Source organism: Cololabis saira, chromosome 17 (assembly GCF_033807715.1).
Source record: "Cololabis saira isolate AMF1-May2022 chromosome 17, fColSai1.1, whole genome shotgun sequence".
Classification (NCBI taxonomy): domain Eukaryota; kingdom Metazoa; phylum Chordata; class Actinopteri; order Beloniformes; family Belonidae; genus Cololabis; species Cololabis saira.
Genome location: NC_084603.1, coordinates 35869002 through 35893568, shown reverse-complemented (window position 1 = coordinate 35893568; position 24567 = coordinate 35869002). Strand labels below are relative to the sequence as shown.

The 24567-nt window shown below is 42.2% G+C and overlaps 1 protein-coding gene across 1 annotated transcript in view; it reads right to left on the bottom strand.

Moving 5' to 3' along the window:
- LOC133463817 (probable E3 ubiquitin-protein ligase HECTD2) overlaps positions 1-24567 on the bottom strand; it is a 118578-nt gene that overhangs the window by 83797 nt on the left and 10214 nt on the right. The window contains exons 2-8 of the mRNA XM_061745541.1: positions 23747-23888; positions 10625-10763; positions 10390-10492; positions 10205-10294; positions 8951-9015; positions 8760-8805; positions 3415-3524 (exon numbers count right to left, since the gene is read on the bottom strand). Coding sequence (XP_061601525.1) covers positions 3415-3524; positions 8760-8805; positions 8951-9015; positions 10205-10294; positions 10390-10492; positions 10625-10763; positions 23747-23888 — 695 coding nt within the window. The remainder of the gene's footprint in view (positions 1-3414; positions 3525-8759; positions 8806-8950; positions 9016-10204; positions 10295-10389; positions 10493-10624; positions 10764-23746; positions 23889-24567) is intronic.

The window sequence follows — 24567 nt, the reverse complement described above, 5'->3', positions numbered from 1 at the left end:
AGTCTCATGCTCCCTGAACTGCTGAATCCTGGGATTGCTATCTAATGCCATGAGGGAAAGAGAAACTCTACTGATGAAACAAGCTGCTCATCCAGGGGAGCCAAACCATGTTTCTGAACCTCAACCTCACCAGCTGAAACATCCCCATACCATAATATTCCCACCACAGCTGTGAGCGGCCGGTTTTTCCGCCATCCTCTAGAGCTTCTAAAGATCTCTTTTCAAAATAGCTTTCTGTTTTTCACATGCGTGAGCTGCATCTGAAGGGCCGACCCGTGTCCCTGTAGCGGGGGCTGCCGCTAATGCGCCCCATGGGTTTTATGAAGGTGATCAAGGACGGTAGAGTGAGCGGGGAGTAACGGAAAAAAAGAGGCCAAACAAGTTTAAAAGTCATGATCATAGTGGTGATTAGGCCTGTGTTAAAAAAATTAATTTTCCGATTCTAAATCGAATCTCATATTAATTTGTATGTCTAAAGATCGATTTTTTTTCATCATGACATTACAATTTTTGGTATTTTTTTGTTTATGCCCAAAAAAGGAATATTTTGTTGGACACAAGAATAACTAGTGCCATGTTTTTGCCTTTAAATATGTTTAAAGGTATGAAAACATTAAAGCTTTCAGTTATAATTGCATAAATTGTCTATATTTCATTACTTTATATACTGTCTTGGGGTTACATTTGCATAAAATGCTAAAAACCAAATTCTCAAAAATGTAAACAGAATGTGGGAAAAAAATGAAGCCGATTTCACACGTCCTCTGTTTGCTGCCCTGGATCTGTTTGATAATTCTGTTGAATCTCAATATAATACTAGTATTAATATGTTGCATTACTACACAGTCATATAATTCATGCAACAGCTCAAAAAAATGTTTTAATAACACTAACCCAAATCAATATCAGAATCGAATCGAATCAAATCAAATCAAATCTTGATAAACGATTCTGAATCTTAAGAATCGGAAATCAAAATCGATTCTTGACATTTGAATGGATCCCCAGCCCTAGTGGTGAATAAACAATATGGACAGGGATCAAAATGCCATAATAAAGGACCTTTAAACAATTCTTGTCCTTGATGCAGAGCCATAATCTGCAGCATCTTCTCCACAAACAGGACGAGCCGCTCCTCCAGCACCAGCCAGGTTTAAAGGACTAGAAGCTGTAACATATTAGCTGCTCTTTAGCAGTGGGAGGCTCTAAACCTATTAGTTAAATCCAGGTGGTAACTTTTTCTCCCGTTCTTTTTTTGTTTTCCATTTGGGTTTTTATGTTACCTTCATAAACTGCCCGCTGCTAACAAGATGCTTCCTCAACATCATAAAGGATGCAGATGTCTGTATTTATGCACGAGATGTTCCCACAGCTGCATTACTAGAGAGTGAGTAGTCTGCAGTACGGACCGCTCTGTTCTTCCAACAATCGAGGGAAAAACCCACGGGAAGTCTGAGCTCAGTCTCGTCACACTTCGCAACTTATAAACTGTGATGAACATAATCTGAAATAGGTTGAAATCACTAAGACATATGAAAGCAAAGCCCAATGCAGCTCTGTGGCTGTGCTATTTATAATACCTACATTCTAGTTTAGGGTGATTTATCGAATCTGGACACACCGATTTAAGTTTGCATGAAAAAAACAACAACAAAAAGAAGGCAAGAAGGGTCCAGATATGGAAATTTGTTTGAAATTTATGTTCCCGTCTCACACTCCCTTACTAACCCTTCTTCAAAGATGAGATGAATCCATCCACACCTCCAAAAGTGATGTAAAAGTACTCTAAATTACAAGTTTCCACAGAAGGCTTTACAACCCGTTAAATGTAGAACACCCCGTCTCCTTAGAAACCGTCTGGACTCGGAGAAAAACAATAAAATAACAGCTCTAACGCAAAAAGAAAGTGAGTTTCTGTCTCAAAGGAGACATGATCCACTGTCATAGCTTTAAATAAAAGCCTTCATACAGAAGTCCTCCTCGTTCCAGCTGACTGATGAGGAGTTTCGTAGCCTGGACATAAATCTTTATTCTTTTACTCCTCAATAAAAAAAATGTAGTCTGGTTGCTCCGGATTTGGTTAAGTACGGGAAACAGAAGAACTCCAAAATCTGACCTCTCACGTGCAAACCTGTTGCTTCTTTGTCAAGCTGTGTCTTTCTTCTTCTCTGCTCTGTGTTTTTACTGAGTTTTTTCTGTTGAAACTGAGTTTTTTATGTAGTCTGTAATAGTCTGTAGTCTGTAATAAATAGGTAATAGAGTTAATAATAAATTAAAATATATACATCCCAATGAGAAGGTTAAGTGTCTTATCTATGATTAAAAAGAACAGACAGAATAGTGGTAAGCATTAAAATTAGTGGTGGGACTCGATTAAAAAAAATAATTTAATTAATTAGAGGCTTTCTAATTAATTAATCACAATTAATCACATAATATTTGACACAAGAAGCAACATTTTTCAATTTAAATGGATTTTGGTATATGACTGAATCATTGAATTGACACATAAATGAGCTTAAACAACAAAATTATGTTTATTTTGATAACTTAGTGTTAACATAAAGTGCAATATGAATAATAGGAATGTGATTGCATTGTCCGCAAGGCACAAACCTAAATTCAAGTTAGCTATATTCAAGCTTTTTCAGGACTTTTTGTAAACTTTCTTAAACACATTTGTTTTTGTCTAGTAAAATTATAAAACAGCACAAGTACATTCCAGAAAAGTGGAAACTGAATATTGCAAAATAGTTAAAATATCCTTGGCATAAAATAAACGGACCAACAATTAAACATAAAGTGCCCTTTCTACCATAAATGTTTTTGAAAAACAACAGAAACAAAAATGATCCATCAACTGATGACAGCCCCTCCTATTCTGCCATCGTCCTGAGCAAACATTGCAACATAGGCCATAACAGTTTGATCAACATTAGTGTGACTTCACAGTAACAACCGACCCTTTGGCCCACCGAGCCCAGAAACCACTTCCCATCGGTTTTGGTTTCCGTTGTTGTAGTGCAAAAGTAAATTGCGATTAAATGCGTTATTTTTCTGTAATTAATTAATCGTAATTAACGCGATAAAGTCCCAGCCCTAATTAAAATCTCATGAAGCTGAGTGAACTGTGTAACTGCTCATGAGAGTTTCACTGTTCGTAGGAAAGCAAAGACACAAATACGACCTCCAGCTTTCTAGGTTCAGTGAATGCAGCATGACTTGGATTTGAAAGGGTGGAGATAAATGTGTGGAGGATGGAGGTGGATACTTCTACCCTGATCTGGCTCTGGTGTAGCGTTCCCCATTTTATTTTTATGTTGCATATAATGTTGACATGGCCGCAAACCAAACAAATCAGTCATTCACAGAAGAGACAAACACATGCATCAATAAACATAATTGTGGACTCACCTCTTGAGCCAGTGGACCAGGAAGTGGTGGTCGGCCTCAGACAGAGCAGCGATCTGCCTCAGCAGGTGAGCATAGATCACGTAGGTGCTGGTGCTGGAATACTGGGGGTTCTGAGCACAGAAACACAGGAAATCACACCCTGGCAGCTCCAACGTCTTACACAAGTCAACACCAGCAATGTTCTGGAGTTAAACAGAAGTGGGGATTTACTGGAGGAGAAAGATGGATTGATGGATGGATGGATGGATGATGGATGGATGGATGGATGGATGATGGATGGATGGATGGATGGATGATGGATGGATGGATGGATGGATGGATGGATGGATGGATGGATGGATGGATGGATGGATGGATGGATGGTAGTGGATGGATGGATGGATGGATGGATGATGGATGGATGGATGGATGGATGGATGGATGGATGGATGGATGGATGGATGGATGGATGGATGGATAGATGGATGGATGAATGGATGGATGGATGGATGGATGGATGGATGGATGGATGGATGGATGGATGGATGGATGATGGATGGATGGATGGATGGATGGATGGATGGATGGATGGATGATGGATGGATGATGGATGGATGGATGGATGGATGGATGATGGATGGATGGATGGATGGATGGATGGATGGATGATGGATGGATGATGGATGATGGATGGATGGATGGATGGATGATGGATGGATGGATGGATGGATGGATGGATGGATGGATGGATGGATGGATGGATGGATGGATGGATGGATGGATGGATGATGGATGGATGGATGGATGATGGATGGATGGATGGATGGATGGATTGGCAGCATTCATTTAGCCCCCATCACACACCTCCGTTGCTAACGGTTCAGAGGTGGGAGAGGTGTGGAACTAAACTGTCTCTGTGTTCCTCACACGGCACAGCAGCACGACTTCAGCGCTAACTTCACTGCTAATTCAACAAGGCAGTCTTCGGGAGTCTGGGGGATGGAGTTGCACCAAGTTTTCAGGGTTGGCCATCAAAATTAGGCACCACATGGCTAATATCTTATAATGGAAAACATCATTTTAGTCAGAAAACATGTCTAATCTGTAACACGAACATCTGGAAATTGTAAAAATATTTGATAAGTCAGGGAAATGATGACAAAATAATGACAGCGCACCAGTAATTCCACTTAAACAGCAGCACACGCTCAAACCTAGTGATATTTAAGTACAAGACATGTGAGAGGGTTGTTTTCCAGCCAAAATGAATCTGCTCAGGCCTCACACAGACATGACCCACTTTCACTTGCTCACTTGGCTGCCATTAAAAGTCTATTTTAAAATGATTACATGAATTAAAGGGGACCTATTATGGCATCTAATATCTATTTTAAACAGGCCTTGAATGTCTTAAAAACAAGCTTTTGAATGTTTTTGCTAAATAAATTAGAAATTCAGCCTCTGAGGAATGTCTATCTTCCCATTCTCTAACCTCATTATCTATGCAGGATTCTGAGTGGGCGGGGCTATGATAATGAGGCTCTGTGCTGATTGGCTGCCTGAATGACGCGATACACCGCTACGGAAAAATGGTGGAAGCTCCGGCCGGCGGAGTTACCGTGTCCTAACTGGCCGCAGCGACGCAGCGCTGCGCAGCGCTGCGCAGTGCTGCGCGCCGTGCCATTTTGAGCTGGCCGTTTCCTGCCGCTCGCGTTGAAAGCGGGTTGAAAGCGCTGTAGGAAACGGTCGTGGATGAGGAACGGCTGATCCAGTTAGTTGAAATGAGAAGTTATCTCTATGATTCCTCCTCATTTCACTACAAAAACCTCAATAAAGTGGCAGCTGCTGGAGGGAGATGGACAGAGAGCGTCCGATGTCACGCAGTGCTACGATAGTCGGACGCTCGCATGCAGTTACACGGTTTTATAGTTGTGGGCGTGGTTTGCATTTTGGTTACGTAACGAAAATGCGCAGAATCTGAATGGCTCGTAGATCCACATCACACTGGATGGCTCATCCAGGCGGCTGTACAGACACTGCAGAATTTGGTTGCTTTCCTCCTTCTCTGAGTTGGCAGGGTGAGGGGAGACCACTTTATATATGTTAAAGCAAGAAAAAACCTGTTTTTCATAATAGGTTCCCTTTAAATAATCCTCAAAACATTGGTTTGAACATGCAGAACGAGAAAGAAGGAAAAAATCTGCAGCTCAAAGGGCTCATAGAGGCAGTCGGGTCGTCATCAGACAGGAAACCAGCAGTCCTCAACCAACATGACTTCACCCCGTCCCATGTGTGTGTGTGGGGGGGGGATCCAGCAGGGAACCACGGTGGAGCTACTGTAGATTCCTTTCTTTATCTTTCTCAAAACCATATAAGATTGTCAAACTGCTCCAATGCAGATGAGAGATGAAAGAGGCTCAAACTGGATCAAAGAACGGAAAAAGCAAACAGAGGACAGAAACGAAGGGCAGAATATGAGAGAGAGCCAGAGAGAGCGAGAGAGAGGAAGAAGGGAGCAGCAACGTTGAGATAGATAGAGAAATGGAAAGAAAACACAACTCTAAGTTCGGAGAAAGCAAAAGTTTAATCCGATCCGCAGAATCATGGCAAGGCTGAATCACAGGTAATATTTCTGGATCAGCATTAGCTCTACAGACTTCAGAGACGTGAGATTCTTTGTTTGCTGGAAGCGGCGGCTACACCAGCTGTCAGGCAGCGTGGACGTCTGCAGGAGCGCAGCTGGAAACGAGCTGCAGCTTTCCTTTTACTCCTTAATGGGACGGAGCCAAGCTCTGGACAGAAAAAGTCATTCAATAAGTGGAAAGTTGCTCGTCTACACCCTGGATCAGAACATGAGATGAGACAACCGCTGGTGTGTTCGAGACTCAGAATTAAAAAGTACTTTGTGAACAAAGTAAGGAGCGGATGGCTTTTACTGCGTCGGAACTGCTGCCAGGCTTGTGGCTCGGCTGAAAACCCAACCGCACATTCATGGCTGCACCGTCCATGGCTCCATGTCCGTATCTGTCACAGGCAGATTCTACAATTCAACGCAAATAACTAAGACTTGTGAACGAGAAGCTGCAGCTTCGCACCTTCCTAATCATTCAGACAGCTAATAACTCAACTGAAAAGCAGTCCTCAGGGAGTTTACCATGATCACTAATAGCAAATAAAGAGGCCTGCCAAGCAGTAGCCTATCTGCCGATCCCGATATTGCAGATCACGATCACAGCGTGAAATCCATAAATTCGTAAATACTGTTGTCTCATGTACACAACACTGACATTGTATTATTAGGTATCAAAATTAGGAAATGAGAAAGTATCATGAATTGTCTGTTTTATTGCAGGCTGAGGCAATGCGCAATATTTCTCCCTCTAGAGACTCTTAGAGATGATTTAGACTCATGTAGCTTACTAGTTTAAGCTTTCTTGTGGTAATAAATGTGTACAACACAACGTGCAGTACAGCAACACAGACAACAGTAGGCATGTCACTCTCTTAGAGTTGATACAAGTTGTAAACTATAAACCTTAGTTTTCCTGAGGAAAAAGGAATAAATCTTAAAATAAAAAATGAATTATGAATTATTAAGGTTTGCTAAAGCTTTAGCGATAGCATCCACCGCGTGTGAGGAAACTCTTGTGAGTGAAACACAACTCTTCACACTAGAACTCCAGATGTCACTCGTGAAGCGACTGACAGGAGTGTTGTCCTGCTTTAGGGTTAGGGTTGGGTGTGACTGTATATAGTTTGGTATAACTCAGACAGGATTTCATCAGTGAAATATTTACGACGCAGCAGCGTGTACCGGGATCCAAGCAGCTAACGACGCGGCTAAACCCGATGTCTGCTACAACGACAAACGGCTGAGGATCAAGGCTTATGAATTCATTACCTTACGATGTAGTTCTTTCTTTTTCTTGGTGTTGGTGCTGTCGTTTATGGATCTCTGTTACAGGTGAGTTAGCGGCATTGCTGCACGCTGCTGTTCTTCATATAGTCCTTGACTTGAAAAACTTTCAAATGTCTTATCAGCTTCGTTGTGTTGAAATTCTTTTGTAACATTCCTTGTTGTCCTTGTTGTCCTTTTCGGACATTGTAAAACTCCCATACCGGCGACACCTTGGGACACCTCGGTCTGAGATGTGGGAACGCACGCACAGGCTGCGGTTTGTTGTGGTAAACGTTATCGAATCGGTCCGCTTTGAACTATTATTTTGAGAACGCTGATCAAAACCGATAGGGGGACTATCGGTTGCCGATCGATCGGTGCATCTCTATTAGTAACTTATGTATCCACATTTCGGGCTTGGGTGTAGCCTATATGTGACTCTGACTCCGTATATCTGACTCACTCACGAGGTGAGAAGGAAGGTTCCTGGCAAACTCAACAGCAACGGCAACACCGGGGGAAACCACAGAAACATTCAGATGGAAATTACTTTTTGATCCTGTTTTCTAGCAAAAACTGAATAAAGCAGTCAGTGACCAGAGACGTTAGGGACTTGTTACCAACTGTTGATGGTGCAGAGGACATCGATGTCTTTAAGACACCACAATGCTCACTCACCTACATACTCACTCTGCAGTTTTGGGGGACAGATAATCCGAGTAGCCTAGCTTTGATTGAGTCTCAGGGACCTGAAATGGTTGCTGCTTGTGTCTCTGTCTGTTTGTTTTTTCTCTTACAGATCTCCAAGGCTTGTGTGCCCGTTGTGCATTTCCCTGTGTTTTTCTCGTTTCGGGACGGGACGGGAGCGATCCGTGAAACCACGCCCACAACTAACTCTGGCCGGAACAACAACAACAACTCCGCCGGCCGGAGCTTCCGCCATTTTTTCGTAGCGGTGTATCGTGATGGAGTCTGTTCGGGCTAGGCATGCGAATTTCTCTGTTGTTGGTTATAAAAACCAACACAAATGTCTGTATTCTGTCTTTGTGCCCTCCCCTGCTATACGTCATTCAGGCAGCCAATCAGCACAGTGTCTCATTATCATAGCCCCGCCCACTCAGAATCCTGCATAGATAATGAGGTTAGAGACTGGGATGCTAAAGACATGGATCAGAGGCTGAATTTCTCATTTATTTAGCATAAAAAAAATCAAAAGATTGTTTTTAAGACATTCATGGCCTGTTTAAGATATAGGTATTAGATGCCATAATAGGTCCCCTTTAAAAATGCATATATGCCTTAGGTTTTTACTAATTTGGTATTAACCATCAATATATATGCAGACAAAAAATAATAATAAAAAAAAGACACCATAATGCTCAGCGAAAGAGCAAAACGAGACGGGATCTGCAGCGTGTCTTTGAAGCGCGAGCGCTGAGCGAATGTGACCTGTGGCTTCATGTCTCACCTGAATGAGAATGAAATATGCTCGCAGGTCGTCTTTTGTCCGAGGCCTGAAAACAAAACACAATCAAGAAATGCAGAAGTTTAGTGAGAGATACCACAAATAAACAGATAAAGGAGACTCACAGAACAAGCAAACATGGAACTTAAATTCATGCTTAATCAGCAAATGAAGAGTCTCCAAGGTTGTCTCACCCTTTCCACTCCCTCAGCAGGCTGTTGATGATCCCTTTCAATACTGACTTCTGGATGTCCTGAGGCTAAAAACACACCCAAAACATAGTCAGCATCCAGCAAACGGAAGGTTGAGGCAACGTATCTGAATGTTAGTGATTCACAAGGAGAACAATAAAACACTGAATCCACATCTAACTTGATCAGCAAGGTCACTTGAAATACTGAAGCTTTTCTTGAATTAACTTAAGTGAAGGGATGGCTCCAAGGGGGACAATGCCTACCACCAATGCCTATCTGGGAAACAGCCAGGGTACATATTTTAAGATATGTGAATTAGATAACAACTGATAAGATGCTGGGGGAACAAAAGAGTGTGGCAGCATCACATGAAGCTGAGGTTTGGTGGAGATCATTGTTGGACAAGAGGGGGAAGCTTCACAATTGTATTTTGAGTTCTGAATGGCTCAGCATTTGAGCTCATGTCTGGAAAAGGGGCAACATCCAGCCTGCTGGTCGGACAGAATCCCAGAGGGAAAGAAAATTGCAGTTCTTGGACTGGCCACTAGGGGGCTTCAGAAATGAGTCACTCTCCCCTGACCTCCACGTTCAAATGTCACGTTTTGTGGCAGAAATAAACGTATTACAGCCTGGCTCAAAACCCATTTTTTGGTCTCCATAGCTACATCTCACGTCCATGATGAATGTACCAGGTGGTGAATTTGCTTTTACGTCATCAAGTATAACAATGTAAAGCTGCAAATGTATGCTCAATAAGGTGTATGGTCTTTTGATTGACAGCTTGAGTCTATGGCGTCAAATGGCTAGCTGTCACTTTAATTACAAAGACGTCGTATCCGTAGCAAAATTAGGATTTGATCCGAATGAATGTAAGGCCTGAACCGACATAATGGGGCCGCTAATACACTAAACCAACCAACAACATAGTGAACTGGTGGCAGTTGTGCTATGGCCATTTGCTCATAATCGGATTAACCAGTTTTTGGCAGCAGCATTTTCTGCAGCTGCTTTTTTACTTCTTTTTGTTGTAGAGATTATTGTGTTAGTATTGAGTCTAATAAAATGTGGCTTTTCTTTCCCTTATTACATCCCCTTTAGTAATGATGGCAGTTGACCACTCAGAAATAAGTTATAGAATAAAAAAGCACAAAAGCTTTAAATACATTGAGAATAAAGTAAAATGCTTTTATCCTTTATTATGTGGTGGTATTGCAATAACATGATGAGATACAATTAAGTGGAGGTCGATCTTACTGTGCTTAGCAGCGCGTCGTACACGGCATTGACAAACTTGGCGTTGACTCCTGAGTCCTCTATCGTGTTAAACAATCCATTTGCCTCCCGCTGGTAAAGAAAGAGTGAAAGGGGTGAAAAAAAAGAAAAGTTTGAGACCAAAATGATTTCCCGCAATGAAAATGTTGGTGAAATGCTTATTTTACCTTGAAGGCAGCGTTGATTTCTGTGAAGGAGTCGAAGGTGGTCAGATAAAACTCTCTAACCTCCCTCCAGTCACCGGATTGGACGGCACGTTCCATGTCCTCCCTAGCAACGCAAACGCACATCCTATATTTAAAAGGACAACTTTTTCATGTGTTTATTAATGCTGTGGGTTTTCTACACATTTGAGCGGACAGAAAGATGGCAGCTTTAGCGACTCAGCGAACATAGACTCACTGAAACTCCTTGGTGGTCTTGGTACGAAGGGGGATGATGGGGTCAGAAGGGAACGGAGCTTTGACTTCTGGAGGCAAAGTGTCGATGGAGATTCGCTGCTTCTGACGAACATCGTGGCAGATGGGAGGAAGCTCTCTCCCTGATGAGGCAGAAAACAAATCACTCGTTTAGCTTGAGACGACAACAGATTTAAAACATCAAGGAGAATCAACAATCAACATGCAAAGCTCTCCTCCTTTTCTCCCTTCACTCAGTGTGAGGTGTTTAAACTACGCAGTGTCCGCTGGACACAGGTCCTTCAGACTAACTCCAGGCCATAGCTCCAACAGTCTTACCAGTATTGATGAGCATAATAAAGTCCTCGTTTGGCTCAGGCACATTTCCATCGGCCTTCAAACAACCCTTGGTTGAGAACTAGCCTCTATCTAGTCTCTCTGCTTCCTGTCCTTTCCGAGGTTATGGAATGAGCAGTTTCTAAACAGGACATGGACTTCCTCATACAAAATAACCTTGATATCCATCAAAAAAGGCCCATTCCACTGAAAGAGCTCTGTGGTCTGTGACAGGAGCCCCAAGAGCATGGAGAGCAGCGGGTCAATCCTCTGAGGAATACGCTACCTGGGGGGGTACTTTAGTAACAGGTTGGACTGGACATGAAACCCTAAGGCTGGTTACAAGAAGGGCCGAGGCTGGCTCTTTTTCCTAAGGAGGCGGAGGTCCTTTAACATCTGCCGGTCGATGCTGAGTATGTATGACCTTGGACTCTGAAAGCGCCACATAGGTGTCTGGTTGCCATTAATTTTCTATGAAAGCGCGCTGCGAGAGGCGTCGGAGGCGTCGGAGACATTGGAGGCCTCCAGAGCATCAATTTGAAGTTGAAAAATCTCAACTTTATGCAAATGAGCAGCGGCAACACCGAGTCAGCGTCCAATCACAGACTGGGATTCCCAAAGCAAGAAACCTCAATGTAGATTGTACTTTCATGTACACACAGACTTACACTCATTCACATGCACACATGAGCAGAGCTGTGCACTAACACACTTATTTTATCAGGAATTAATATATTTCCTCCAGGAAACTGACATTTTTGCTGATTTGACTGCCGTTTTTACCTGAACTGATCATGTGAAACACGTAACTGATGGTTGAGGAAGTGGATGTTCCCAACTATTTTATTTGCTACATCGATCCAAAATACGCAAAATAATTAAAAACTTATTAATCACAAAACACAGTTTAAACAATATGACCAAATCCGCTCCGACCCGGTGTGTCAGTGTTCACCGCAGACAGACTGCAGCTTCACCGGGACCAACGATGATGGTTGATGTTGATCCAGGACCGACCTGGTTAAGGAGCATCAAACTCACTTTTATCTATACGGAAATAACGCTAAAATATAAAGAAGGCTTCCCAAAGTGTAATCCATGGTGAAATAGGAAACTGAAGATGTGCAGCTTTATATATACAGTAGATATATGTAACTATATGCACATTGTTCCCTCCAGTTCGGCAGCGCAGCTTGAAATCCCCGCCCACTGCAGGCGTGTACAGGCGTCGACAGACTTTGGCAAGCAGCGATGCAGGCGTCCTGAGCCACCACAGGCGATTTTTGACGCTTTCGGTGTGAATCTATGGTTATGAGTCGCTCTCACATGCTGGGGAAGAGGCATCAAGGCCGCAGACACCAACAGACATAACAAACTGATCAAGAGGGCCAGTGATATCGTGGGGCAGGAGGTGAACACCCTGACAACCGTGGCTGAGAGGAGGATGCTGTACATGTCACACACCCTCTATGACACACATGACCAGCAGAGGACCACCTTAAGCAGATGTATCTGTTGTTTATATAGCTTGAGCTTGTAACGAAAATAATTTCCTCCTGGGATTGCTAAAGTATTTTGATTGATTGATTGATTGATTGATTGATTGATTGATTGATTGATTGATTGATTGATTGATTGATTGATTGATTGATTGATTGATTGATTGATTGATTGATTGATTGATTGATTGATTGATTGATTGATTGATCATCTGCTGCCTTCAATACAGTTGACCACACCACAACACACTGCTATCTGTACTCACGAGCTGAGGGGGCATCAGCACAAATAGCTATATTAAACCTTCCCACCTAAAGGATAATGTGGATGGAAACTTTACAGAAAAACTGAGATCATTTTAACTTTATATGTGAACAAAAGTGAATTAAAAGCATGATTTATACAGGGATATGGGTCTGCAGCTATGTTGTCATTAGACTGTACAAGTCTGCTATCGAAAACTACGGGAAACAGACAGATAGTCCTCTTTTGGCACATATTGACAGTCGCGGGAGGAACATACAGTAACTGACCTGTATTGTCAGAATTGTATAAGCAGGCAGCAACTAGACAGAGATGCCTGTATAGTCAACACAGTCCTTTTCATAGACTTAGTTTCTAACAACACCTTTAAATCAACTAGTCTTCACTGGAAACCTGCTTCTTTTTACTCAACTGCACACCATTTAAGATGTCTTTTGTTGACATGTGTCTTGGTCATCGTTCTGTCACATGTTTTGTTTCTCTGGTGGGTTGTTGGCCTATCCAACGGCACCCAGAATAAGTTTCTTCTACGTTTGTTGGTACTTTCTCCCAGAACTCAGAATGGAGTCCAGAGCAACCAGACTAATTATTTGTATTAGAAATGAAAAAGACTTAGGACTGTTGGCTCGGATAGACTTTAATGATTATCAGAAAGAAAAAGGGCCGGTGGAAAATAATTGGAATGGGCAAGTCAGACTTGTACAAAAGCTGGCATCTCTTCCTGACGGTAACTATTCACCCATTCTCTATACACACTTCAGTCCTAGTCAAGGTCACAAGGTTCTGCTGGAGCCCATCGCACTGGTAAAGAGGTAGATGTTCAGGTACAACTTAGGTGTCAATCATGACTATAAATATTATGTTTGTGTTTTAAACATGGGTTTAATTCAGTTCAAATCGCGCCTTTATTAATTCAACTGCTCCAGTCTCTTAGGGGCCATGAGCCAGTGTTCTCCTAGCGCCGATTCTAACCATAGTCCAATGTGGCGACACGTAAAGAAATCTAAGCGGGTGCTCCACAGGTTTAGACCCCCTCTACTGTTTGCTCCCTTTTAAAAGATTTTTTCTGTCATGTGTACTATTTTGTAGCTTGTTTCCAGTAGTGCATGATTGGTCCATTTCATATGGAGGTTTTTGTTCATCTATTTGCACTTGTTTTCTTGGACTGCAGCACACTGAACTCCCTTTGTTGCAGAAAAATCATTTAATTATTCAAACAATTGAATACATTTGGACCATCAAGGCTGATGACGGACAGTTGCAGATGTCTGTCCCAGATGAGCTTTCAATAATGAACTCTGTTGAGGAAAAAAATGAGAAAAAACGATGTTACCTGTCTGTCCATCACGGTGTCAAGATATATAACCAAGACAGACTGATGGACAGAGAGATGTTACACACAGGATAGCCATTAACCCTTATCAGCGTGTAATCACAGCGGCCGGCCTGCTGTGCACGGCTAAAATCCCTCATAATGCAGGAAAACATTCAGTCAACGTTCATTTGTCCACTCACACTTCTACTCATCCATCTCTGCCTCTTTGTATTTGGCCTTGTATTGTTTTCTGTCTCCAAGGTAACAACAGCCAGCAGCCAGGCTGTCCAGGTGCATTATGGGACCTCATTGTGCAGGCTCGGACAGATTGTACGGGCGTGAGATAAAAGGAACACGGATGAAGATAAATGGAGCCACGAACAGGTGCAAGTTACACGATTATCAGCAGAACAGAGATGGGCGGGGCCGCGCTTCACAACGGCTGTTGAGATGAAATCATCATCGTGGAGGGAAAAATACACGCTCGGAAAACGACATCAAAATTCAGCACAGCTTGTTGTACAAGTGGGAACATTGCTGCGATGGTGGGTTGAAGTGTACAGCGCTGTCACCAGTCTGCTATTATTGCTCAACGTTCTTTGCTGGCTGCCACGATCGCAGTTTCCAGGCCGTTCCCACTCTTCTGGAAACGTCCAAAACTCAAATAAGGAACACATGAAAAACGCTGCTCAATTATGCCAAAGCGGAAAAGAGAAGTTTCAAATGAAAAAGTTCAATCCCAGATGATCCACAGCTCTACCACTCATTCCTACCAGACGAGCCTATAATCTCTGCACGAGTCCCAGCTCGCTGCTCTGACCCGTCTGCATGGGTGACGGATCCGCACCGTCAACTTAACTCAATTATGCCAAAGCAGAAAAGAGAAGGTCCAAATCAAAAAGCTCAATCCCTGCTTGGCTTAACCCTTGTACTGTCTTTGGGTCAAAATTATCTAATTCTCCTGTCCTTCTTCCCTTCCTGTTTCCTTCCTTCCTTCCTTCCTTCCTTCCTTCCTTCCTTCCTTCCTTCCTTCCTTCCTTCCTTCCTTCCTTCCTTCCTTCCTTCCTTCCTTCCTTCCTTCCTTCCTTCCTTCCTTCCTTCCTTCCTTCTTTTCTCCCTTCCTTCCTTCCTTCCTTCCTTCCTTCCTTCCTTCTTTTTTCCCTTCATTCCTTCTGCTCCCTCCTTCCTTCTTCCCTTCCTCTTTTCTCCCTTCCTTCCTTCTTTCCTCCCTTCCTTCTTTTCTCCCGTCCTTTTCTCCCATCCTGCCTTCCTTCTTTTCACCCTTCCTTCCATCCATCCATCCATCCATCCATCCATCCATCCATCCATCCATCCTTCCTTCCTTCCTTCCTTCCTTCCTTCCTTCCTTCCTTCCTTCCTTCCTTCCTTCCTTCCTTCCTTCTTTTCTCCCTTCCTTCCTTCCTTCCTTCCTTCCTTCCTTCCTTCCTTCCTTCCTTCCTTCCTTCCTTCCTTCCTTCCTTCCTTCCTTCCTTCCTTCCATCCTTCTTTTCTCCCTTCCTTCTTTCTTTCCTTCTTTTCATTCTTCCTTCCTTCCTTCCTTCTTTCTTCCCTTCTTCTCTTCCTCCTTCCTTGACCCGAAGACAGCACAAGGGTTAAAAGAATCTCTCCATTACCCTGTCAGGTAGCAGGTCATGATTCAGCTGTTACCTGGGAGTGAACTGAGCTCTGTTGGAGGTTTTCCAGGCCGATGCAGAGGACTGTCCCCGGGGTATCTACAATATAGCACATGTTTCAGAGCAGCCTGAAAGTGATACTAGGACTAGTCATGTGCGTTGAACGGTCTTTTCCTCGTTGTGTTATGGAACTTTCATGTAGATACATGAACATCTCTGTGTCTGAAACCCCACAAGTAACCCCTGGAGGCCAGGGCTGGGGGTCGATTCAAATGTCAAGAATCGATTTGATTCTGATTCAGAATCGATTATCTGGATTTGGTTCGATTCGACCCGATTCCGATATTGATTTGGTTTGGTGTTATTAAAACAGTTTTTTGAGCTGTTGTATGAATTATATGACTGCAGTTATGCACCATATTAATACTAGTATTATATTGAGATTCAACAGCAAGTATTGGCAGCTAATGATGCTGTAAGGACCAATCAGCTCCCAGAATGCTGATAGAACTGCTTTCAGAAACATCGTGTGGGTCCAAATTATCAAACAGATCCAGGGCAGCTAACGGAGAATAAAATGTATGTATGAAATCATTTTTATTTTTTCCCAGATTCCGTTTTATTTTTTCCATTTTTGGTCTTTATCGGGTTTTTAATTTTTGAGAATTTGGTTTTTAGCATTTTATGCAAATGTAACCCCAAGACAGAATATAAAGTGATGAAATATTGACAATTTATGCAATTATAACTGAAAACGTTAATGTTTTCATACCTTTAAACATATTTAAAGGCCAACAAAACATCCTTTTTTGGGCATAAACACAAAAATACCAAAAGTAATGTAATGATGAAAAAAAAGAATCGATCTTTAGACATACGAATCGCTTTTTAGAAATTAATATGAGAATCGATTTAAAATCGGAAAATCGATTTTTTTCCAACACAGGCCTAATGGAGACAATTTTTAACTTGTCAAGAGAGCATAATAGGAGCACTTTATGCAAGCAGTGAGGAACTAAACGGGGTGGGGAAGGTTGTGGAGAATGTTGTCCTCCACCTCAAACATCAGCATGTACTTCTCAAGCCTGAATTACAGAGCCTACGCCGTCACCGTGACGCCGTTGTGAACCCTTCGGACTTCTCCGTCACTCCATTTCTCCGCGGTGCAGTACCCCCCGCAACCGCTAAGTCGCGATCTTTTCCTGAATGGTTTATCCGATTTTTCCGGTCACAGTAAAGAGATAAGGACAACTATTGTGCAAAAAAAAAAAAAAAAAAAAAAAAAATCACACATACATGAAGAAAAGAGCGCTGAAAGTTCGACTGCTTCAAACCAGAAACCGGAAATGCGTTGCTACCAAGTAAACCAATCACAGCCCTCTCCGTCTGCATGTGGTCTGCGTCGACGCGTACCCTACGGCGTAGGCATGGCGTCGTTTTGACACAGAACCATAACTCAGCCTTCAGTCCATCCATAATCCTGCGCTTAAATGTCATTGTTCCTTATCTGCACCGTTGCTCTGTCTCTTCGTTGCACAAACTCTGAGATGTGTTCACACTGAGAGTTTGAGGGTTCAGGGTGGTGCTGTTGTCATCAAAGTGCATAAGAGCGCTCACGTCTCACATCATGGGTTAGGGATTTGTCGTGCAAAACTGTAACCAAACAGAGAGCGAGCCTTGCATGAAGTTCACCTGCAACCAGCAGCCCCTGAACGATCACTCTTTATAGATGAATGAGTTGTCCCCATTCAGCATCTGTGATATTTTTCTTTTTAAACTTATTTTGGGCCTTCCTGAACTCCCTAACACAACAGTCACGTACTGTACTGGTGATGTGAACGGAGGCTGAGGTCTCGGTGATTAGACCTCAGGGTGGAGCCTGGGTTTAATGGGCCGGCACCGCTTTGTGCTTATTCTAGTTTAGGCCTGACAACAACAACAACAAGCCCTGGTTGTCATGACACATTTTTAATCATAGGAGTTGCCTTCAGGACCCTTGAGGACGTCTTATTCCTCGTCATTTCTCAACACGGATCCCTTCTGCGAGGGCCTTGCGGTCGCGTTACGGAGTGTTGAGAGGACAGCTGTGTTATCGTCCTCATTAAATCTGTTTTTGTCCCAGCTGACACTTAATGGATGGAGCTAACGTCAAAGTAAAGATGCTCTGCTCATCCCAAACTCCACATGAAACCGGATTTGTGGAGTAACATGAACAAACTCTGCTTTTGAATAATGTTAAGTAGTGGACTCCAGGTGTGTGCTGCGTGCATGTATGGAAAATGTATAGATGTTTGGGACGAGCTGTTATAATACCATGCTGAATAAATACCATGGTTTTTATGCTTGATACTGCAGCTTATAAGTCTTTCAACAATGATCAAAGGTGATGAAGTTGTTGTGCTATATTAAAATGACGCACTGCAAAAACTCCAAATCTTACCAGGAATATTCGTCTTATTTCTAGTTAAAATGTCTCATTTTTAGTCAAAAAAATCTCATTGTGGTGAAAAATCACCAGAAAAATAACTTATTTGACAATTTTCACCTTTTTCAAGTACATTTTTCACTTGAAATAAGTAGAAAAATCTGCCAGTGGGACAAGATTTATCTTCTCATTACAAGCAAAACAATCTTTTTCCAAGGCAGATTTTTATCCAGTTATTTTAAGTGAAAATCGACTTGAAACAGGTGAAAATTATTGTTTTTTTCCAGTGATCTAACCAGGAATATTTGTCTTATTTTTTAGTTGAAATGTCTCATTTTAGTCAAAAAATATCATTACACTTACTGTAAAACAAGAGTCATTACCAGAAAAACAACTTGTTATTTGACAATTTTCACCTGTTTCAAGTAAAATTTCACTTGAAATAAGTAGAAAAATCTGCCAGTGGGACAAGATTTATCTTCTCATTACAAGCAAAAAAAATCTTGTTCCAATGGCAGATTTTTCTACTTATTTTAAGTGAAAATCTACTTGAAACAGGTGAAAATTGTTGTTTTTTTCCAGTGATGAGTCTTGTTTTAAGTGTAATGAGATTTTTTGGCTAAAAATTAGACATTTTAACTAGAAATAAGACAAATATTCTTGTTAAGATGTTGAGTTTTTGCAGTGCGAAACCTTCACAGAAAATAACTTTGTCTCTGATTTCATCCACCTTGTGAAGTGACTTTAGGAGGCTAACTGGCTGATGTTGTTCTTCTAGGGCTTATTTACTGACAAATAGGCATCTTTGGATATTTATTCGTCTGCATTGAAGAAAAGAAAACGGTGTCGGTGTTTCTGATGCCAAATGAAAAACTCAGATTTCTGCTCAGCTCTGCCTCGCAACACAAAAGCATCTCTGACAAAATGAAAAGCGGAAATGCAAACCTCCTGTATAATTCTTCACAGATGAAACAGCACATTGTGGTGATTATCCGGCAGGGTGGAAGACCGTAACAGACCAGAGTATCTTGAGAGTGTGTTGACTGTTTTCACTTTCATATGGTTTTCATTTGTGCTGGAGGTTTGCGTAATTATTCTGGCATCAGTAGCCGTGGTGACAAACCGGGTGGGTGAGCGCTCAGCTGGGTCTCCATTCTCATGGCACTCAGAAATAACCTCGCCTTTTACAGGAAGCGACAACCCCCTTAATATTAAAAAAAACCCACACAGTGAATATTCGGGCCTGACAGCAACAAGAACTTATGTCCCAATCGTCGCCAATACTCTGAAATCGCTGAAACTTAAATTCAAAGAGGACAGAAAACATGCTGAGCACCTTTCAACATGAAACCGGCATTCCAAAAATAATGTTTGCTCCTGAATCAAAGTGACAGATGCCAGTGAAGCTGCAATTCAGCTGAAACCCGATCCGCATTCAACTATCTAATTACCAGGGAGAGCCTATGATTTTCTGGATGCTGCAAGACGTTAAAATCAACAGTCAGGAAAAGGCTTTCCTAAAGAATATTCTACCAGAGAAGCGATTTGCTTCATCGTTACGTGCAGTCTGAGCGCACACGTCAAGTGTAATATGTAACATTGGAAAGACGTCTCTTCATCCCGGGGGAGACTGAGACGGTGATGTTGCAGTCTCTAAGAACACGTTCAGACTGCAGCCGCGGCATTGGTTTAACATGACTGACAGGAGCCTGACGGGGTTAAAGCGTTGCTTGTTAAACCTGGACAACACCCCTTTTGTCCATGACACTAGGAATGGGTGATATTTTACCGTTCACGATAAACCGTCAAAAAAATTCCCCACGGTAAGAATTTGTATCTCACGGTAAAAACGATAAATTCCTGTTGATGACGTTTTTGTGTAAAACTGATTTATGATTCTGTGTTAAATCCGCACACAACGTACGGGAAGAAAGGAAGGAAGGAAGGAAGGAAGGAAGGAAGGAAGGAAGGAAGGAAGGAAGGAAGGAAGGAAGGAAGGAAGGAAGGAAGGAAGGAAGGAAGGAAGGAAGGAAGGAAGGAAGGACAGAAGGAAGGAAGGAAGGAAGGAAGGAAGGAAGGAAGGAAGGAAGGACATAAGGAAGGAAGGAAGGAAGGACAGAGGGAAGGAAGGAAGGAAGGAAGGACAGAAGGAAGGAAGGAAGGAAGGAAGGAAGGAAGGAAGGAAGGAAGGAAGGAAGGAAGGAAGGAAGGAAGGAAGGAAGGAAGGAAGGAAGGAAGGAAGGAAGGAAGGAATATGAAGGAAGGAAGGAAGGAAGGAAGGAAGGAAGGAAGGAAGGAAGGAAGGAAGGAAGGAATATGAAGGAAGGAAGGAAGGAAGGAAGGAAGGAAGGAAGGAAGGAAGGAAGGAATATGGAGGAAGGAAGGAAGGAAGGAAGGAAGGAAGGAAGGAAGGAAGGAAGGAAGGAAGGAAGGAAGGAAGGAAGGAAGGAAGGAAGGAAATGAGCCAGAAAGAAAGAAAGAAAGAAAGAAAGAAAGAAAGAAAGAAAGAAAGAAAGAAAGAAAGAAAGAAAGAAAGAAAGATAAATTCCCATTGATGATGTTTAGTATTATTTAGTATCTTTTAGAGCAGTGTTTTGGCTCCAAAGACTGAATGTGGTGATAGATTTATAGTTACAAAGATGGAGTTGAATTGGTATTTTTTTATCGTTATCGGGATAAATGCCAGAAATTATTGTGTTATATTTTTTAGTCCATACGGCCCATCCCTACATGACACATCATCCAATCAGCTGTCAGCTGGAAAACTAGCGCTCACGTGAACATGCAGCAAGCACAGCACTTAAATGAGATCAAGATTAGTTGTGTTTCTGTTTCCATCCCAGCCTAAGGTGCTGGATTTGTTGCTGAAATGGGAAACGTAAAAATTCTGAAGAAAAGCAACTTTGTGTCTGCTGAGGCCAGACTGAGGACTGACTCACCAACGCTTTAATTGAGAAACCAGCCCTTCACCGACGGAGCTAGAGTCAGTGATCTCATGATGACATCATCCTTCAGACGGAGGCACGACTGAGTAGCACGACGTAAGAAACAAGCACACAACGTGCTGAAATGACACGTGAAATAGCCTTAAAGAGTGCATGTGCTTTCATCTGACTTTCAAAGGTTCAAACATGTCTTAAACTGCCATGAAGGCAGTTTTCAGGCCATCACGTTGACACTTTAACAGGTGCATAATTAAGCAATGTCTAATGGCGCTTTTCCACTAGTACCTACTCAGCTCGACGTTTTGCGCTTTCCCACCAGGGGTCTAACGTGCCGAGTAGATACTTTTTCTGTATCTATTCTGCCAAGGTTCTAAGCTGCTGAGTCGGCTGTATCTGACATCATCACACTACAGGCCACCGATTGGTCGGGGGGTTGGAGTCAGACGTCTGAGTCAGGAGGAGGAAATCAGGGAAAGAGACTCTGACGGATTCTTGTTCATTTTATTCGACAGACAATGGCAGCACAGAAGTCAGTTCTGATCCAACTCTGAGGGTCAGATGTTCATAAACCTGGTGCTGAGGAGAGAATTAAAAAGGGATCTAGATGGGCGATAAGGAACGACCAGATCTACCAGGAGATCTGTCTCTTCATAGCTGCTCACGGCTCCAGCTGACTTTTCAGCAGCACCGAAACAAACGTCGCCGCTTGAAGCTTCTCTCTCTCTCATTTTTAACTTGATATCAAACACAAGTCACAGATCCAGCAGCACATCTATCATCTCCTCCAGGTTCTACATCTTTAGTGTTGTTGTCTTCTTCATTTAGATCACACAATCAAATACGTCACAGCAGCTTCACTCCAACCTCCTACTTCTGCTCCAGGTGCTGGATTGTTATGGAAAAGAAACTTGGCCGAGCTGAGCTGAGCTGAGATGAGTATAAAAGTCATAAAAGCCATAAAAGTGTTGAAAGTGCAGCCACACCAGGGGTTTTAACCTTCTGGCTAAGCAAGAATTGATGGCATCTGCAGATTAGTCTTCTAAACTCCAAGGTCAGACCAACCCTGTACATGAATCTATCCCCACTTGGGCTCAGCCATTCAGCTTAAAAAGAAACTCCTCCAATCGTCTCTTCAGCCGTGGCACATGGCTGGCAGTAATGTGTCTAATTGGTCTAGGGTAGTAACCAATAACAGCCGAGTGGGTGAGGACAAACACGATGCTCACTGCGGCACATTTTAATTTTTTCGACACAAAAGTTCACTAAACATCCTTTTGTAATTGTTTTTTTTTCCATTCATAATGTATGAAATCTTGCATGAATCATAATAAAACACAGATTTGTTTTTATTTGATTCATTATTGAAATTAGAAATGCCCCCAAGTTTATTTTTAACAGTTTTCCAAATAATATGTTTTGCATGTATTTGATTACATTGGCTCATTTTATTTGTTTTTATTTTCTTTAAATTGTATAAAACTTTTTTTTTTATTGTTTGGCTCATGGGGTGGCGCAGACATCGCCGAAATGTATGAATCATTTCTGATATATCAGGAGTTGAGGGGTTAACAGTTTTGAAACTTCCTAATGATGATGTATTTTCAAATACAGATGCATTTTAAGGCACACCCTCAAACACAAGAACTTCACTGCATGACATCATAGGAACAATCAAAAGACATTAGCCAAGTCATCAGGAAAAGAAGTGTGGACCTTCACAAGCCCAGCTCATGTTTGGGTAAAATGTCCTGATGCCAGAAGCTCCATCTCTTAAGGCAACAACACCCAAGTGGACTCAGCATGGGATCACACAGCCATCTAACTGCTCAGAAAGGAGACGTATTCAGTGAAATGTACCCAAAAAACAACAAAAAACCTTGCAAAGTTGCTTTCTGAAACCATGAGTGTCACTATCCCCCGTAAAAACAACAAGAAACATATTTGGTAGCAACATGAACGGAAAGCCTACACAATGAGAGAAAGCTACTGCTCCAAAATATCAATAAGAGAGGACAGATTACAGTTTACAACTGCTAAAATGTAACTGTTTGGTTATAGTGACCATGTATGGGGGTGGCAGCGTCGGATGTGGGCTGTGGTGCACTTTGCAAAATGGAAAATTGCTTTACAAAATGAGCGCCTTCCAACTATTAAAAAATGTTTAGATCAGGGGTCGGCAACCCAAAATGTTGAAAGATATTGAGACCAAAAACACAAAAAACAAATATGTCTGGAGCCGCAAAAAATGAAAAGTCTTGTATAAGCCTTAGAATGAAGACAAATGGCGAAAGGCGAAATGTCAAGAAAAAAGTCGAAATGTTGGAAAAAAGTCAAAGTTTTGAGAAAAAAGTCGAAATGTTGAGAAAAAAGTCGAAATGTCGAGAAAAAAGTTGAAATGTTGAGAAAAAAGTCGAAATTTCGAGAAAAAAGTTGAAATGTCGACAAAAAAGTCAAAATGTCGAGATTAAAAAGGAAAGGAAAAAGGAAGAAAAAAAGAGAAAAAGAAAAAAAAGAGAAAAAAATAAGAAAAAAGTCAAACATTTTTGGAAAAGCTCCAGGGAGCCACTAGGGCGGTGCTAAAGAGCCGCATGCGGCTCTAGAGCCGCGGGTTGCCGACCCCTGGTTTAGATGATAAAACAGGTTGCCCAGTTCAGCATCTTGGTAATGTCCCCCAGTCATCCAGGAAAAAAACGGGGCGTAAACTCACCGTGTCTGTAGCCGCCGGTGCCGGTCAGGGAGCCCGTGATGAGGCTGGGAAGGCCCCGCCCCCCTGCATCCCTCCTCTGGCTCAGCGTGGAGATGAAGGTGCCCAAAGATGGAAAAGCTTGCTTGGCTCCTCGCCCCAAAACCTGCCAGGGACAGAGATTGGAGTGAGAAACGGGACACTGTCAGGAATCCACTTCTGGACATTTTATTCACGTTTTTGCTTCTTCTGGGATCAGTCTTCACACTGAGCTGTCCTTCTGTCTCAGAAGATGCTTTTTTTGACTTTGAACCAGAGTTTTCCTGTAATTTTGTTGTATATGAACAATGACAATAAAGACTTGTGAATCTTTAGCCACCTGTCTCAACCGTCCTAAACTTCCTCCTGGCAGTGAAATGCTGGACAGCAGTAAACTGTGGCGGAGGTGATTATTTTCCTTCCCCGAACACCACAGTAAACTTAACAACAAACCCAGAGCCACCGATTTCCAATTTGCAAGCACAATCTGCAAGTTAAGCTTATTTGATTCAGAACTGAAATTCTATAAACAGATTAACCCTGTGGTGTAAAACTGTTTGTCCAATTAAGGAATTTCTGGCTTCTCTCTCGCACTAACATGAAAACAGTAACAGCAGACGTAAGCAGACCAAGGTTGGACTTGTTGTAACAGGAACAAACTTTACATTTGTAGAATCTGCAGAGTTCTGCAGCGAGACTTCTGACTTCGTCCACCAAAAAAAAAAAAAAAAGTATCCATCAACTGGCTCCCTAAACTGTACAAAATTCATTTTAAAACTATTTGGTTGGTTTTTTTAGCTTTACGT